General features: G+C 45.1%; 1 protein-coding gene across 1 annotated transcript in view; it reads left to right on the forward strand.

Annotated features, from left to right (window-relative positions):
• LOC144493944 (dynein axonemal heavy chain 8-like) overlaps nt 1-19,386 on the forward strand; it is a 1,661,706-nt gene that overhangs the window by 1,587,683 nt on the left and 54,637 nt on the right. Inside the window, exons 95-96 of the mRNA XM_078213521.1 lie at nt 9,961-10,113; nt 12,884-13,073. Of these exons, the coding sequence (XP_078069647.1) occupies nt 9,961-10,113; nt 12,884-13,073 (343 nt within the window). The remainder of the gene's footprint in view (nt 1-9,960; nt 10,114-12,883; nt 13,074-19,386) is intronic.

Genomic DNA, 19,386 nt, shown 5'->3' on the forward strand with positions numbered 1-19,386 from the left:
ATAGGGTGGGAATAGAGGGATATGGTCCCTGGAAGGTTGGGGGTTTTAATTCAGTTGGGCAGCATGGTAGGTGCAGGCTTGGAGGGCCAAAGGGCCTGTTCCTTTGCTGTAATTTTCTTTGTCCTTTGTTCTTTAAAAGGATAGAAGTACCCCCTTAGTGAAAGTACTAAACTGGGGAAATGCTAACTATGACAGTATTAGGAAGGAGCTGTATGTAGGCTGGGGGAGGCTGTTTGAGGGTTAATCCATTTGCGATATGTGGGAGTCTTTTAAAAGTCAGTTGTTAAGAATTCAGGACAAGTATGTCCCTATAAAAATGTAGGAAAAAGATGGCACGATTCGGGAACCCTGGATGACAAGAGAGATTATGGGCTTCGTGAAAAAGAAGGAGGCATACATAAATTTTAGGGAATTGAAAATGGCTCTTGAGGAATACAAAGATAGCAGGAAAGAGCTTAAACAGGGTCTTAAGAGGGCAAAAAAGGTCCTTGGCAGGCAGAATTAAAGAGCGTCCCAAGGCTTTTTATTTTGAATTGATTTGATTTATTATTGTCATATGTAGTAACATACAGTGAAAAGTATTGTTTCTTGCATGCTATACAAACAAAAACATACCGTTCATACAGAAGGAAACGAGAGAGTGCAGAATGTAGTGTTACAGTCATAGCTAGGGTGTAGAGAAAGATCAACTTAATGCAAGGTGTTGTAGGTAAAAATATCTCTGAGAATAATATACCTCTCGTCGTAGGTCAAAATGCAGTGTTTATTTTCACAATTGTGGGAGAAGTCAGGTTCCTAACAGCGGACCCCCAGCCTTTCTCCTCGAACACAAGTAAGAACAGAGTTTTATACATCCCGGTTCCCACCCCTTATTACATTTGCAATTCTCCAGGATGTCTGTCACTGTTCGTCATTCATTGGGGGATCCTTGCTGCATCGGCGGTTTCTTCCTTTGTGTAGTTTGTGCAATCGCGGCAATCTCCAAGGCCTCGATTGTTTCTATTCTATCCCTCTATGTTACGCACAGCCTTGAAACAACATCACAGGTTTTGCACAAACAGGTTAACTAAAACACAAGAGCCTATTATAGCAATTTATATCAGTTTAAAATAGTATAGATGCATAGCATATAATGAATATATATATATCCATTGTTATACGGCGACAGAAGGCATACATGTCAGCTTTACCAGGTTAAACAAAGGTACATGAAAATAGAGACTGTTTAGCTTATTCGAGCTGGATTAGCCGCATTCCTGAATACGATAAGCTGGAGAGAACGGGGATAGCTGTTCCTCTTATCTGGTCTGGATGCACGAAAACAATGAATTCAACAAAAACAATGAATTCTACAGTACTCTTCACGAATCTCTTAAGTATTACAGAGGTGAGTCTCAATGCTTAAGTGTTACAAGGTTCATTAACCCATTCCCATCTTCACAAGGTAAGTCCATTCAAAAGTCTGACAGCAGCAGGGAAGAAGCTGTTCTTGAGTCAGTTGATATGTGACCTCAGACTTTTGTATCTTTTTCCCCGAAGGAAGAAGGTGGAAGAGAGAATGTCTGGAGTACGTGGGGTCCTTAATTATGCTGACTGCTTTGCCGAGGCAGCGGGAAGTGTAGACAGAGTCAATGGATGGGAGGCTGGTTTTATGTGTATCTAAGGAGGAAGAGTGTAGCTAAGGAAAGAGTAAGTCCAATCAAGGGCAGCAGCGCAAATTTGTGTGTGGAACCAGATGAGATGGGTGAGGTCCTTAACTAGTACTTTGCATTAGTATTCACAAAGGAGAAGGATGTGGTGAATGGTGAGTGTAGAAAGGAGGGTGTTGACATTCTAGGACATGTTGAGATAAAAAGGGAGGAGGTCTTGGAGGTTTTGAAAAACATTAAGGTGGACAAGTCCCCAAGGCAGATAGGGTCTCTCCCAGAATACCGAGAGAAGAAATTGCTGTAGCCTTGGCCAAAATCGTTGTATCCTCTTGTAGGTAAAAAAATACCTCTGAGACTAGTCTGAGTCAAAATACAGTAAGGCTTTATTCTCACAAGCTTGTGGGAGAACCTGACCCCTGAAAGCGGAAGCCAAAGTTCTCCCTGAACACAGAAAAGTGTATATACAGCATGGCCCCCAATGCTAGTCACGAAGCAAACTCCAGACTAGTCACGACTCAAAAGTACAATTCACAACTTCTGGTCACGAAGTAAACTCCGGTTTCCTGCTCTTCCACGGTTTCCCCTTTGAAGTTACCGGCGCAATTGCAGCTGTCCCAGCGGGGAGTCTTCCTGTCAAACGGCCGTATCACACTCCACATCATGTAATTGCTTTCTTTCCTCAAACCACACACAAGCTTGTAGAAAAGGTAAGACTTTACAATTAACATTCAGATTGACTGTCTATCGTTATAAGAATAAGAGTTTAAAGAATGAATAACTTGTATTAATGTCAGGAGTAGTATAGACAAGGGGAGATTAGCCACAATGAAGGGTTATGTTGGTGATACATTCTAAGTACAAAGTTCAACCTTTTAGGTACAAAATACATTAACCCTTTCCCTTCTTCAATCCCCCCTTTTGGTCGGGGCCAAGTTCAAACATGGCCCCATGACCAATTCAGAGCCAAATGTTACCAGTATATATGGGCCTACCTCCTTCGTCAGGAAGCCTGCCCCTTCTGCCTGTACACTTGCACTCGGCATAATTCGGGCTGTTCGTTCAATAATGTCATACAAATACAACAAGCAATGACAATTACAATTAATACAATCAACCCATGCATCAGGTATGATCCGCACGACCCAAACCATTGCCCTAGCCATCCTGGAGGGTTGTAATTATGATATTGGCTCCCTTCATCCCATATTGTCTTCGCTACTCGTTTGATATGATCTGCCAAATGAGTTATATTTTCCAAATCATCTGGGATATACGTGCAGCATTCGGACTCAATTGTAGCGCACATTCCTCCCTGGAAAGCCAACACATAATTAAGTGTCAATCGATTCTGTAAAGCAACAGTCCGGATAGCTACAACCTCGGCTGTACTTCAGAGAAGGCTGTGCTCACCTCCTCAAACCCGTCTCTAGTTTCATTCGCAATTCTCTCTAAGGTCGAGGCCATATATATAATTTCCTGAGCTGCCTTTGCTGTCCCATAAAGTGGGAAAGCTATCATGAAGAACCGTTCTGTCTCACTAATGGTGAATATAGGGTACCACATATTCTAAATAACACGATCCTACCCAATCCCAAGGAAGCCATGGGTAGGCATTGTTTCCACAGACACAACAGGTACCGTTATATGCAGTCATGCTGCTCATATAAGTAGAGGAGAGGCTGACCAGGACATCAGCAGTGGGGCAATGGACTGTAATCCGTTGCACCAAAGCCCAGGCACCACTGGTGTCATTAACCTGCTGGGTACAGTAACTAACGCCAACAAGTATGGTTCCGTTTCTTACCAAGCAGATAGATCCCCCCTTGTTGTTTTTTCACAACATGCCTGATGGGGTTTTAAATACCACTTTCCTTGTCCCGTCTTGGGTTCCATTTTGATTCAAAATCCCCTCTACCATTCCCGGAGTTGACAAATGGATAGGGATAAAGGACTTTACCCCCTTTCCTCCGTGCATGGGAATATGTAAGCAGACCCAGCACTTGCTCAAAATTTGACTGTAATACATACAAGTGAGACATGTATATGAAAGTGTTCACAGGATGGGGCCTGATTTTAGAGGATTGGTACAATGAGCGCTTGGATCGGCCAAATCTCGTGTTAATGTACTCATCCTCCCGAGCCCTCCGCTGATGCCAGGTACAGATTGATCCCCGGTCACTCAGCCAAACACCGAAAATTCCAGATACACCAAGTTACATTGCATGGGAGACCCCAATCACCTTGCCCCTCCAACAGAGTTGGCAACATGGTATGGTTAAGGAATCCCGAGCAGCGATCCCTACAGGTTACCTCCCAGGGACCTATTCCATGTGTCGGAAGGTTACAATAGACAGAATCATCGTTACAGAGATACTTGCGATGCTCTATCCCCAAGTCTGCACAATTCCATCTATACCTCCCCTCTGTAACTAACAGGGCAAGGGTCATAAGAAGCAGGAAGAAAATCATCCTATCACTTAATTAATAACCCGCGCGACTGTTATACAATGGTTCAAAGGCTATACCGCCCGCGCACAACTTCCCGCGAACCCGTTCACCTTGCTTGGAGGTCAACCGTCTCACATATCTGTGAATTAAGCACATTACACAATTTTAATCTCATAGGGGCCCTTCCATTTATAGGCGAACCCTGGTTTGTCAAGTAGTGCTTTTACTAGGACGCAACTTCCCACCCGTCAGGGGGCATTTCAAGCTCTCTCTCTCTGTGTCTCTTTGTTCCGGATTGTCTTTTAGCAATTTGCATATCCCTTTTAGTTGGGTGCTTAGTTCCAAATATATCTCCTGAATTCATCTTTTAGTGAACCTACATCATTGCCCATTCTGTCATTAATTCATAAGGGGTTAATCCGGTTGTCTGGTTTGTGGTAACTCTTAATCTCATTAGTATAGTGGGCAATACCTCTGTCCACATTTTCCAGATGTCTGTATGGCTTTAGCTAGTACATTATACAGTTAACTACACATTCCCCCTTCCATAGAAAAAGCTTAGTGTGAATTAAATAACACTTTACACTGGCTTTTTGGCTGCAGTTGGACATCCATTCATTTGTATATAGTCTCATCAAAAGACATCGCTTTCCCCATTAAAATCACATGCCATACAGCTCCAATCTTTATATAATGTACTCTTACATTATCTCTAATTTAATCATTTGTATGGTGAGGAAAACAGGAAGCTCCTATAGAATTCTGTTTTATCAATACACAACATATAATATATAACTATATTGTACAGAATTGGTGAAGGCTTTTAGGATTTTATTTTATTCTCGGGTCTATATGGCAGTGCGATACTGTATAATAAAAATAATCAAGCGGCAGTTGTATCATACCACTTTACACATCAAACCCGTAATATCCAAACCCTTTTAATTCAAGCCGTTTCCAATTTTAAACTGAGCTCCAGGTCAAACCCCCGCACTCGAGGAAAACAACAGGCGCCAAATCAAAACCAAAGTCGGTACAATACATATTAGTTAATTAATCAGTAACATTTTGGTTTGATTTTAACTGGCCAGATTTTAAGCTTTGCAGTATTTTATATTTGGAAAACCTTGAACAATAGATAGCACATAAAATTCCAACGGCAGTGCATAATTTTAACCAGTTACAGAATACTAAACTATCAGGCATTCGTAAATCGCTATATCCTGCGGACCTTAATACTGCATTCTAAATGGGCAATTTGCATTGGCAACTATAATTTAATTGATTAATCTCCTGCTGGAACTTGAAATAAGCAGAATTACAATTCATTTCACTAACTTAATATATTTTAAACTGACTCAGAGACAGTACATTTACCTCATTCCTTTGTTCTTGCTTATCTACTTTTTATAAAATTACTTATTTTCTTCTACCAATTCTCAACTAACTCTCTCATAATCTTCACTTTGAGATAAAGGAGAGAGCACATGGTTCCCTCCAAGGTTTAAATCCTTTCTTAACAAAATTTAAACACAGGTTTAATCAAAATTCAAATTGGCTATTTCCAACTTCAATTTATGTACATCGATTTTTAAATTTCAATTTACTTTCCAATTTTATTTAAACTCTGTATCAAACCCACCATTGTAAAATCACAACTAGGGGAAAACACCAAAGCAAACAACTTTGTTAAACACACATGGAAGCTTCCAACATTCATTCAAACTTAACATCTTAAACTGAGATGTAAGTAAAACATTGAAAAAGAATACAGAACTTGGATTAAGACAGTCACGTTTATTCTTCTTTCTTCCAAACTGTAATTAAACTCAAAACAGAAGTAAATCTAAGAAATCTTATCACTTTAATCTTTAACAGTCTTAACACTTCCCCAGCTCCCCTGAGGCTAAACGAAGGTACAAAACATTGCATTTATTACCTGCAATAAACACTCCACAAGAACAAACAGGCTACAACCACTCCTGCTCTCAATCTAATACAACAACAACCACCTACATTCGACTAGCAACCAGATCACACAAACACACTGAAATACAAAAACTAAGATTTCTCCTATCCACCTCCAGGTATGCCCACTCTACCAATTCATCCTAATCCTGGGACATAATCACTCCCACTTTTAGGATGTTTTGGTGAACACTAAAGAATTCATCCTTAAACGCCTGGATGAACGCTCGATCTCCTCGACCTGGGTTTCCTTGTCCTGAGCACTCCTGATATACCTGGAGCAACCGTCCCCCATATTCAGAAGCTCCTTCCCCTTTTAACTGTTTCATTGTGGTTATTGTACTCCAGTTAGTAGAAGCATTCCCTACCACTCTCAGAGTTTCAAACTGGGCGATGGGTGTCTGCTGGGCATCTATCTCTGATGTTAGGGCAACTGCATGTGTCCACTGTCCCCCATTCTAATCCTGTGCTGGAGGAGCGGCGAGTTCACCTGCTACCTGCATCCACTTACCCGCTAGACAGGCTGCCCTTACCAGCTAGTATACGTCTCTCAGGTGTAATAGGTGTCTTACCCAGATTGTGTCTAATCCTTCCCAGAATTTAGTGTTTGCGCTTCTAGGTTGCAATTTACCCAGGGAAGCCATTATCTGCTGCCTCTCACCTGGGGTGAAGGGTTCATAATTTATCTTTGGCTGCGCATCTGTTCCCCCTTGGGTTATTGGCGCTAAGTTGTGTTCTAGCGCTTCCCACTCCTCTGGAAGAGCGGTTAGTCCCTGTTGTGTGGACTCATAAGGAGGTAGAGGAACGGTTTCCCCTCTCCACTGCTTCTCTTCTAATACTTGGTTTTGTTTCTCCAGTTCCCTTACTCTGGATTCTAACTCCCTAATCCTTTCTTTATCCTCACTCCACTTCTTAGTAGAGGCGACTATTTGCTCAATTAGTCCAGCTAATTGATGTATTAACAATACTCCTTTTTCTTTGTCATGTTTCTCTTTTCTATATCCAACCACTTATGCTGTTGGCCCAGAGGGTAGGATAAGTCCCACCCCCCTTTTCTCATCTGTTTAATGAATTTGTTCCTCTCAGTCATACACTCATTTATTAGGGATCCCCACTGTCCTTGTGATCCCGCTATAATACAGATAAGTTTTATACTCACCACTTGGAGTCTTCTATTCTCCCTTCTCGCTCTCCCCCTCCTAGGTCGCTCTTATCAGAGTCCGGTGTTACCTGTCAGGGGTGATCAAATCCCTCCGTACCAGCGCTTACACTATTAAGCCGGCTTCTACTCCAGTGATCACTTAGACAGTCTCTCTCTCTCACTCACGTCTGAACATCACACCCCAGGCACCTTTTTCTCCAGTCTTTATGCTGAGTATAAATGACAAGTGCCCCCTTGTCCATATGTGTTCAGTTCAGACGTCTTTCACTCTCACACTCTCTCATCACATATGATCACCTCACTGTAGTTTGACTCACCCCATTAGGTTCAGAACTCTATTCCAGTACCCAGGTTGTGGCCATTCAACCTGAGCCCGCAAACAGATTCCCCGCAAACAGATCCCGGGGTCTCCCCGGTTTCAGCACCAATTGTTGTAGGTACAAAAAACCTCTGAGACTAGTCTGAGTCAAAATACAGCAAGGCTTTATTCTCACAAGCTTGCGGGAGAACCTGACCCCTGAAAGCGGAAGCCAAAGTTCTCCCTGAACACAGAAAAGTGGGGATATATATACAGCATGGCTCCCAATACTAGTCACGAAGCAAACTCCAGACTAGTCACGACTCAAAAGTACAATTCACAACTGCTGGTCATGAAGCAAACTCCAGACCAGTTACAAATCAAAAGTACAATTCAATACTTCTAGTCACGAAGTAAACTCCAGTTTCTTGCTCTTCGCGGTTTCCCCTTTGAAGTTACCGGCGCATCGGAGTATGAAGGAGCACCTGATAGAGGTTTACAAGGTTTACCTGATAGAGGTTTACAAGGTTTACCTGATAGAGGTTTACAAGGTTTACCTGACAGAGGTTTACAAGATTATGACAGGCTTGGATCGAGTGGATAGTCAGAGTCTTTTTCCCAGGGTCGAAGGGTCAATTATTTGGGGGCATAGGTTGAGAGTGAGAGGGAGAAAGTTTAAAAGAGATTTAAGGGCCAGGTTTTTCACACAGAAGGTGGTGAGTGCCTGGAATGCACTGCCAGAGGTGATGGTGGAAGCAGATTCCATAACAGTTCAAGAGGCATCTGGACAGACACATGAATAGGCAGGGAATAGAGGATTATGGACCATGTAGAGACAAGAAAATATTAGATTAGACGGGCATCTGTTTCGGCACAGACTTGGTGGGCCAAAGGGCCTGTTCCTGTGCTGTACTTTTCTGTGTTCTTAGCACTTCACTGCCCTTGCAATCAGTCTTACAACAAATAGTGGTCCATTGTAGCTACTTTTTTGTATTGTTCATTCTAGGGATGTGGGCATTGCTGCCAAGGGCAGTATTTTATTGCCCATCATTAATTGCCCTTGATAAGGTGGACATGCGCTGACTTGTCTATATGGTATAAGAACACCCAGTGATGTTCAGAGGATGTTCCAGGTCGTATGGACAAGAGAGGGGTTTAATTTAAACAGCCCTGACAGCTTCCTCGTCCGTCTGTAAACTGAAGGTTTTTTAAAATTTCCCTCTTTTATAACATGCCCCTGTCTACGTCAACGGGGACAAAGTAGAAATGGTTGAAAGCTTCAAGTTTTTAGGTGTCCAGATCACCAACAATCTGTCCTGGTCCGCCCATGGCGACACTATAGTTAGGAAAGCCCACCAATGCCTCTACTTTCGCAGAAGACTAAGGAAATTTGGCATGTCAGCTACGACTCTCACCAACTTTTACAGATGCACCATAGAAAGCATTCTTTCTGGTTGTATCACAGCTTGGTATGGCTCTTGGTCTGCCCAAGACCCCAAGAAACTACAAAAGGTCATGAATGTAGTGCAATCCATCACGCAAACCAACCTCCCATCCATTGACTCTGTCTACACTTCCCACTGCCTCGGCAAAGCAGCCGCATAATTAAGGACCCCACGCACCCCGGACATTCCCTCTTCCACCTTCTTCCTTCGGGAAAAAGATACAAAAGTCTGAGGTCACGTATCAACCGACTCAAGAACAGCTTCTTCCCTGCTGCCATCAGATTTTTGAATGGACCTAACTTGCATTAAGTTGATCTTTCTCTACACCCTAGCTATGACTGTAACACTACATTCTGCACTCTCGTTTCCTTTTCTATGAACGGTATGCTTTGTCAGTATAGCACAAAAGAAACAATATTTTTCACTGTATGCTAATACATGCGACAATAATAAATCAAAATAAATCAAATCCTTAGGTACTCTGGGATGAAGATTATCAGGACCTGGAGCTTCAGCATGATTTGAACAGACTTGAGTATGTGGGCATGTGCATGGCAGATGCTGTATAATGTGGATAAATGTGAGGTTATCCATGTTGGTAGCAATAATAGGAAGACAGATTATTACTTGAATGGGTGTAAATTAGGAGAGGTGGATACTCAACAAGACCTTGGTGTCTGCATGCATCAGTCGCTGAAAGTAAGCACGGAGGTGCAGCAGGCAGTAAAGAAGACAAATAATATGTTGGCCTTCATTGCGAGAGGATTTGAGTAGAGAGAATTTTTAAAATTTGTTCGTGGGGCATGGGCGTCGCTGGCTGGCCAGCATTTATTGCTCATCCCTAGTTGCCTAAGAGCAGTTGAGAGTCAACCACATTGCCGTGGCTCTGGAGTCACATGTAGGCCAGACCAGGTAAGAATGGCAGATTTCCTTCCCCAAATTGACTAGAAACATATTTCTCATGTTGAAAGAGCCATTTTGTTTTGACAGGTGAAAGCTCGTCTCATAAAAATGGGAATTTTGAATTCGATGAATATTTTCCTGCGTCAAGAAATTGACCGAATGCAGAAGGTTATCACGATGCTTCGGAACTGCCTAACTGACTTACAGCTGGCCATAGAGGGAACCATTATCATGAGCGAGGTCAGTGTTCTTCTCAAAGTATAATATCAGCAGCTTTATTATAAGTTATTTAATTCTATCTTCAGATGCTCATTTAGGGTAGAATTCTCCCAACCCATCAGAACTTTCAGCTGCAGCAACTCAATGGCACAGAGCTCAGTGACTCATGTATTCAGTTTCGACTTGAGCTCACACTCTCATGGTCAACACACCAGGCTGGAAGAGGCAGTGACAGCCATGGTCCCTGGCACTTGGGGCACTGTTGGAGAAGAGGCCTCTGCTCAGTCTGAGTCAAATAACAGCCTCTGGAAGCATCCATAGAGACGATGCAGGGGTAACAGTGAGATACAGTGAAACATTAAGCTGACATGTCAAAGGTTCCCAACAGAGTGGCACGCGAGACAGAGGAGGCTGCCTACGTGCTCTCTGATATAGTGGCTCCAGCATGTCAGCACATCCAGGTCACCACGGGGAAAATGGAGAATGTGGCCCAGCAGAGCACCTAGTTTCTGATGGAGATGCACTTGATCCTACACTCCACAACTACAGGCATAGGTTAGGTTCTACAGCAGCTACTCAAGAAGAGAATGGGGCACATCAACCTCTCTCCAGATTTCTCTTCTCCTCAAGGAGTGCAGGAAGGGCTCTTGGACATCCAAAGGGAGGAGGAGCATCAGGTGGGCATTCCAGGGGCCTCTCTTCAGGAATTCTAGTCCAAGGGTGTCCAGGTGTTTCCAACCATAACAGCTCCAGCTGCTTAGCCTGAGGAGGTGCACCTGCCCCTGAACTGGAGACCTAAAGCAGGCCAAGGCCCTCAATGCCTCAGCCTTCCACAAACACCCAACAAAACCATCATAGACAACAGAGTATGGTAGTCAGCACGCTGCCTCACCTCTACTCTGGATGTCAGGGAAGCACCTAGATACTTCAGAACAGTAAGAAAAATTAAGTAGTCTTGAATGAACATTGGTGTTTAGTCATTGTAAATAGATTTTGCACTCCCAAATGTATCTTATGCATGGAAGTACATAGAACCATAGAAATGATACAAAGGACAAAGAGAATTAAAAACGTACAGCATAGGAAGAAGCCCTTCGGCCCTCCTAGCCATGCCGATCATAATGCCCTAATACAGCATAAAAGATTCAGGTTTAGATTCAGCCCATCTAGTCCATGCCAACCCAAAGACACCCAGGTGCCCTTGCTAATTCCACCTTCCTGGTTGTGGTCTTCCTGAACAAGTCTCTTGGATTCATTCTTGCTGCCAGTTGTTTTAATGGTCACACACACTTCACCCTTTCCAAGACTGGAGCAAGGATGGGTCTTCCTTCTCCCTCATATATGGCTATGCATGTAAACATCACTCTTTTGACAAGGATTATGATTGTCTTGTGTGAGAGACTTTCCACTCACACCATTCTGCTTGCATCCAGTGCCCTCGAGACTTTATGGATAGACCTTGTCACAGATTAATCACATGAGCCTTTATTAGACCGATTCATTTCCCCCAGGAGGATGGAGGTTTGCAGTCATGAGTTGGCTGCCATTCACCTGTATGCACCTTTCAAACATGTCCCTTCCTCAGGATGAGGTTGTCAGGTGGGTGTTAAAAGCCTTGCCTACTCAGTTTACTTGGGGTGAAGGTGACAGTGTCCTCCTCTGCCACCCACCAAGCTGATTAAATGAACACTCACCATTTCACTCACCATGGGGAAGGGCACAGCATTCCACCTTCCTGTACAAAATATGAAATATTAATAGTTCTCAGAATCTGCTGGAAATGCACAGATCAATTAGCATCTGAAAGGCAATATTACCTGAAATAAGCTGGGGGCGATCTTAACAGCGTGGAAACGGGAGAGAATTGCGCCCGTATTTTTGGCGAGCTCCCAGATGCAATCGTAGCTGATTCTGGGGATGGTGGGACTGATGTATGAGGAGAGATTGACTAGGTTAGGATTATTTTCGCTGGAGTTCAGATGAATGAGGGGGGAACCTCATGGAGACTGATAAAATTCTAACAGGACTAGACAGGGTAGATGCAGGGAGGATATTCCCGATGGTAGGAGAGTCCAGAACCAGAAGTCACAGTCTGAGGATACAGGGTAGACCATTTAGGACGGAGGTGAGGAGACATTTTGTCACTCAAAGAGTGGTGAGCCTGTGAAATTCATTACTACAGGAAGTAGTTGATGCCAAAACATTGAATGTATTCAAGAGGCGGCTGGAGAAAGCACTTGGGGCAAATGGGATCAAAGGTTATGGGGAAAAAGCAGGATTAGAATATTGAGTTGGATGATCAGCCATGACCCGAATGAATAGCAGAGCAGGCTCGAAGGGCCAAATGGTCTCCTCCTGCTCCTTTCTTCTATGTTTCTGTTTCTATGCATGGTACTAAGAAAAAAGAGCCCAAATATGATTCCCATCAGCAGCAGAAATGGGAAAGCCAATCCCCCAATCTAAAACCGTTTTATTTCAAATTGTCTATTTTTTGTCCATAAGAAGGTTAAGTTGTACCTTGTTGTGATGCTCCCCACCTGTCCGGCTTCATTCTCCAGATTTATATCCAAACAGAGTAAACAGTTTCCATCCTTATGACTATTGTTTGGAGCTTTGATTTAATTTTTATTCTTTTATAATCAAGTCAGGAGTGGGACAGAGAGGAGTCAATTCAATTCTTCTAACCTGGTCATAGCAATATCTTGTCTGCTACATTTGTTTAGATCATTTGTCTGCATCTGGGTGAATACAGAGTTCTGTATGAAGTGCAATGCTCTCTTTTCCATTTCAGAATTTAACAGATGCCTTGGATAACATGTACAATGCTCGTGTCCCTGTGGTGTGGAAGAGGATTTCCTGGGATTCTTCTACATTGGGATTTTGGTTCACAGAGTTTCTGGAGAGAAACGCACAATTTTCCACTTGGATATTTGAGGGAAGGCCCAATGTATTTTGGATGACAGGATTTTTTAACCCCCAGGGTAGGAGCTGTAATCTAAGGTATTGAGTATGAAGTAGTGCTACATTAAGATGGTTTGCATCATTTACTGACTACAAATTAGAAGAACATCTTATTTAATTTGCCACCATCTTTGGAAATGTTTCTTTTTATGTGAACATACAAGCATATGAAATAGAAGCAGATGAAGGCCATTTAGCCCCTCGAACCAGCTCTGCCACTCGATAAGGTTATGGCTAATCTGTTTGTGTTTCAAGTTCTATCTACCTCTGCCTTAAAAATATTTAATGAGCCTACCTCCACCAACTTCCGAAACGGAGAGTTCCAAAGTTGCAGAACCCTCAGAGGAGAAACTTCTCTTTTCTGTCTGAAAAGGGTGACACCTAATTTTAAAACAGTGCCCCTTAGTTCTGGACTCACTCAAAGAGGAAACTTCCTTCGTATGTCCACCTTGTCAAGACCATTATATAATTCAATCAAGTCACCCCTCACTCTTCTCAACTCCAATGAAAGTAGGGTCTGTATAACATATCCTCAGAAGGCAACCCACTCAGTATTAAGGTGCTAAGTAAGGTATTCATCGAGTAAATCTTCTCTGAGCCACCTTTAAAGTAATTACATCCTTCATATATAAGGAGACCAAACTGGCACACAGTGGGGGGCGATTCTCCCATCGTGACTCGCAAAGTTTCTGGCGGGTCGGGTCGGGTGATGTCCGTAATTAAGAAAGCAAATGTAATGTTGTCATTTATCTCAAGAGGCTTGGAATACAAAAGCAGGGATGTACTTCTGAGGCTTTATAAAGCACTGGTTAGGCCCCATTTGGAGTACTGTGAGCAATTTTGGGCCCCACACCTCAGGAAGGACATACTGGCACTGGAGCGGGTCCAGCGGAGATTCACACGGATGATCCCAGGAATGGTAGGCCTGACATACGATGAACGTCTGAGGATCGTGGGATTATATTCATTGGAGTTTAGGAGGTTGAGGGGAGATCTGATAGAAACTTACAAGATAATGAACGGCTTAGATAGGATGGACGTAGGGAAGTTGTTTCCATTAACAGGGGAGACTAGGACGCGGGGGCACAGCCTTAGAATAAAAGGGAGTCACTTTAGAACAGAGATGAGGAGAAATTTCTTCAGCCAGAGAGTGGTGGGTCTGTGGAATTCATTGCCACAGAGGGCTGTGGAGGCCGAGACGTTGAGCGTCTTCAAGACAGAAATTGATAAATTCTTGATTTCTCGAGGAATTAAGGGCTATGGGGAGAGAGCGGGTAAATGGAGTTGAAATCAACCATGATTGAATGGTGGAGTGGACTCGATGGGCCGAATGGCCTTACTTCCGCTCCTATGTCTTATGGTCTTATGTGCATGTCGGCCATTTCGCGGGTTCCCTGTGAGCTTTTGCGACCGCGCGCATCTCCCAACCGGAAAAAAATGGCGCTGCCGGAACTGCGCAGAAAACCGGCATGCCGCTGATTTGCATTACTAACCATACCTTACATGCCATTATCGAGATCACATGCCAATCTCCACCCACGTTTGCATCTCCCACCTCTTTGGCGTGATGTCACTTTGGCGCGAATCTGAGTAGGTGTATAAAAGTCTCAACCTGGCGTGGCAGCCTAGAACTGGCGTGAGGAGATAAGTGCTGCTAGCGGAGTGTGGGGGATGTTGCAGACAGGCCTTGGAGATGCCTGGTGGACTTCCTCCTGCTGCCTTCAGGTGCTGGCCCACGGACAAGAGATATCTGGGGTGGGAGGGGGGGCTTCTATTTTCTCAGAGCTCTCGGGGTTAGGTTCCGTGAAGGAGTCCTGCTCAGCCTTCCCCTCCAGGGCAGCGCTCTAGCTCAGTGTGGGAGGCACCCTCAAGGAGTCCTCCTCAACCTTCCCCTCCAGGGCACCTTGTAGTGCCATTGTCTTGCCGCAGGGTGTGACCAGGGACTCGACTGTGTGCTGGTGTTCTGGGGTGGAGGAGGACTGCACCATGTGCTGACTGAGGCCTAACCAGATGAAGCAGCTGCTGCTTCAGGCCGGGGTGCAGAGGTTCAGACATAGAACAAAGAACATAGAAAAACTACAGCACAAACAGGCCCTTCGGCCCACAAGTTGCGCTGGTCATGGCCCTACCTACCTAGGCCTATATATAGGCTTACCTATAACCCTCAATCCTATTAAGTCCCATGTACTCATCCAGAAGTCTCTTAAAAGACCCGATCGAGTTTGCCACCACCACCATTGACGGCAGCCGATTCCACTCACCCACCACACTCTGAGTGAAAAACTTACCCCTGACATCCCCTCTGTACCTACTCCCCAGTACCTTAAACCTGTGTCCTCTCGTAGCAGACATTTCAGCCCTGGGAAAAAGCCTCTGAGAATCCACCCGATCTATACCTCTCAACATCCTGTACACCTCTATCAGGTCACCTCTCATCCTTCGTCTCTCCAAGGAGAAAAGACCGAGCTCCCTCAGCCTATCCTCACAAGGCATGCCACCCAATCCAGGCAACATCCTTGTAAATCTTCTCTGCATCCTTTTAATAATTTCTACATCCTTCCTGTAATGAGGCGACCAGAACTGAGCACAGTACTCCAAGTGGGGTCTGACGAGGGTCTTATAAAGCTGCATCATTATCTCCCAACTCCTAAACCCAATCCCTCGATTGATGAAGGCCAGCACACCATACGCCTTCTTAACCACCTCCTCTACCTGCGAGGCCGATTTAAGAGTCCTATGGACCCGGACCCCAAGGTCCTTCTGATCCTCTACACTTCTAAGAGTCTTACCCTTGATATTATACTCCTTCATCCCATTTGACCTGCCAAAATGTATCACTACACATTTATCCGGGTTGAAGTCCATCTGCCACTTCTCCGCCCAGTCTTGCATCCTATCTATGTAATGCTGCAGCTTCTGACATCCCTCCAAACTACCCACAACACCACCAACCTTCGTGTCGTCAGCAAACTTACCAACCCATCCCTCCACCTCCTCATCCAGGTCATTTATGAAAATGACAAACAGCAAGGGTCCCAGAACAGATCCTGGGGCACTCCACTGGTGACCGACCTCCATTCAGAAAAAGACCCATCTACAACCACTGTCTGCCTTCTGCAGGCAAGCCAGTTCTGGATCCACATGGCAACAGCCCCTTGGATCCCATGCCCTCTCCCACTTTCTCGAGAAGTCTTGCATGGGGGACCTTATCGAACGCCTTGCTGAAGTCTATGTAAACCACATCTACCACTTTTCCTTCGTCAACATGTTCAGTCACCGTTTCAAAGAACTCCACCAGGCTCGTAAGACACGATTTGCCTTTGACAAAGCCGTGCTGACTACTTTTGAGCACACTAAACTTCTCTAAATGTTCAGAAATCCTGTCCCTCAGGATCTTCTGCATCAACTTACCAACCACTGAGGTTAGACTCACCGGTCGGTAATTTCCTGGGCTATCCCTATTCCCTTTCTTGAATATGGGAACCACATCCGCAATCCTCCAATCCTCCAGAACCTCTCCCATCTCCATCGACGATGCAAAGATCATCGCCAGAGGCTCTGCAATCTCTTCCCTCGCCTCCTACAGAAACCTGGAGTACATCCCATCCGGACCCGGCGACTTATCTATCTTGAGGCTATTCACAATTTCCAACACATCCTCTTTCTTAATGTCGACAAACTCAATCTTCACAGTCCGCCGCAATCCTGTAGTACAACCACCAAGGTCTTTTTCCACCGTGAATACCGAGGTAAAGTATTCATTCAGCACCTCTGCTATTTCTTCCAGTTCCGTACAGACTTTCTCACCTTCACATTTCATAGGTCCTATTCCTTTACATCTCATCCTTTTACTCTTCACATATTTATAGAACGCCTTAGGGTTCTCCTTAATCTTACCTGCCAAGGCCTTCTCGTGACCCCTTCTGGCTCTCATAATTTCCTTCTTAAGTCCCTTCCTACAAGCCGTATACTCATCTAGATCCCCATCATCGCCTAGCTCTCTAAACCTATTGTACGCTTTCCTTTTCCTTTTGACTAGGTTCAGCACAGCTTTCATGCACCACGGTTCCCGTAACCTACCAAAACCTCCCTGTCTCATCGGAACGTTGTCATGCAGAACTCCAGACAAACATTCCTTGAAAATCTGCCACCTTACTTCGGTACTTTCCCTCAAGAATACCTCCTTCCAATTTACGCCTCTAATCTCCTGCCTGATGGCTTCATATTTCCCCTTACTCCAGATAAACACTTTCCTAGCTTGCCTGATCCTATCTCTTTCCAATGTTAGCGTAAAGGAGATAGAGTTATGATCACTATCCCCAAGATGTTCCCCCACTGAGAGATCCGACACCTGTCCAGGCTCATTAGCCAGTACCAGATCGAGTACAGCCTCTCCTCTTGTAGGTTTATCCACATGCTGTGTCAGGAAACCCTCCTGAACACACCTAATTAACTCCTCCCCATCCAAGCCCCTTACCCTTGGGATATTCCAATCGATGTTTGGGAAATTAAAGTCTCCCATCACGACAACCCTGTTATTACCACATCTCTCCAGGATCTGTTTCCCTATCTGCTCCTCAACATCCCTGTTACTATTGGGCGGCCTATAGAAAACACCCAGCAAAGTTATCGACCCCTTCCCGCTCCGAACTTCCACCCACAGAGACTCCGTAGACAATCCCTCCACGGCGTCCACCTTCTCTACAGCTGTGACACTATCCCTGATCAGCAGTGCCGCTCCCCCCCCCCCCCCCCCCCCCCCCGTCTTTTGCCTCCCTCTCTGTCCTTTCTGAAACATCTGAAACTCGGCACCTGCAGTATCCAGTCCTATCCCTGTCCCCAAGTCTCCGTAGTGGCCACCACATCACACTTCCAAGCATTGATCCACACTCTAAGCTCATCCACTTTATTCACTACACTCCTGGCGTTAAAATAGACACATCTCAAACCATTGGTCTGAGCTCTCCCCTTCTCCATCACCCGTCTATTCTCCCTCTTACACTGTCTACAATCCTTCTCTATTTGCGGGCTACCCTCCTCGCTCCCAGTCACCTCACCTCGATTCCCTCCCCCCAACCTTTCTAGTTTAAAGTCTCTTCAGTAGCCTTAGCCAACCTTCCTGCCAGGATATTGGTCCCCCTGGGATTCAAGTGCCACCCGTCTTTTTTATACAGGTCACACCTGCCCCTAAAGAAGTCCCAATGATCCAGGAACCCGAATCCCTGCCCCCTGCTCCAGTCCCTCAGCCACGCATTCATCCTCCACCTCTCTCCATTCCTGCTCTCACTTTCCTGTGGCACAGGCAGCAATCCTGAGATTACTACCTTTGCGTTCCTCCTTCCCAACTGTCGACTGAACTCCCTATATTCTCTTTTCATGACCCCTTCCCTCTTCCTACCTATGTCAGCGGTACCAACATGTACCACGACGTCTGGCTCCTCTCCCTCCCCCCTCAGGATTTCTGGGACGCGACCAGAGACATCCCGGATCCCGGCACCAGGGAGGCAGACCACCATCCGAGACTCCCGTCTGCCTCCGCAAAAACGCCTGTCCGACCCCCTTACTGTTGAGTCCCCGATTAATACTGCCTTCCTCCTCCTTTCTTTAGCCCTCTGAGTTACAGGGCCGGACTCTGCTCCAGAGACACAGCCACTGCTGCTTCCCCTAGGTGGGCTGTCCCCCCCCAAGCAGTACTCAGACAGGAGTACTTATTGTGAAGGGGCACATCCACCGGGGTCCTCTCTATCACCCGAGCTTTCCCCTTCCTGGACGTTACCCACCTGTCTGCCTGGTGTGACCACCTGATGATAGCTCCTGTCTATCACCTCCTCATTTTCCCTAACCAGACGAAGATCCTCGAGCTGCAGTTCCAGTTCTCTAACTTGTCCCTTAGGAACCGCAGCTCGACACACCCATCACAGATATGGATGTCCGGGAGGCCAGGAGCCTCCAGGACCTCCCACATCCTACATTGGGAACAACAGACTGGCCTCACACTCATAATTTCCCTTTTTATTTCAAGGAACACAGAGAAACGTACTTAAGAATTAAAGTTACCCCGCCTCGCCCTTTCCGCCTAATCCCTTCGAGCCAAAGTCCTTACAGCTCTCACTCAACTCCCAGCTCACTCCGCTGCCCGCTCTCAGCACTGCTGCTGGTTAGAGCCGCCTGTTTTTTATACCTCGCGCGCTAAAAAAAACTACAAAAATCCTTCCCACATCACCCCGCTCCCTTCCTACTTCCGGTTCCCACTTAAACTCTTAAAACCCCGCAAAAAAATAAGGATTTAAAGTCGCTCTCTTACCTATTAACTGCAGCTACCAAACACTCCTC

Source organism: Mustelus asterias, chromosome 5 (genome assembly GCF_964213995.1).
Source record: "Mustelus asterias chromosome 5, sMusAst1.hap1.1, whole genome shotgun sequence".
In the NCBI taxonomy this organism is placed as follows: domain Eukaryota; kingdom Metazoa; phylum Chordata; class Chondrichthyes; order Carcharhiniformes; family Triakidae; genus Mustelus; species Mustelus asterias.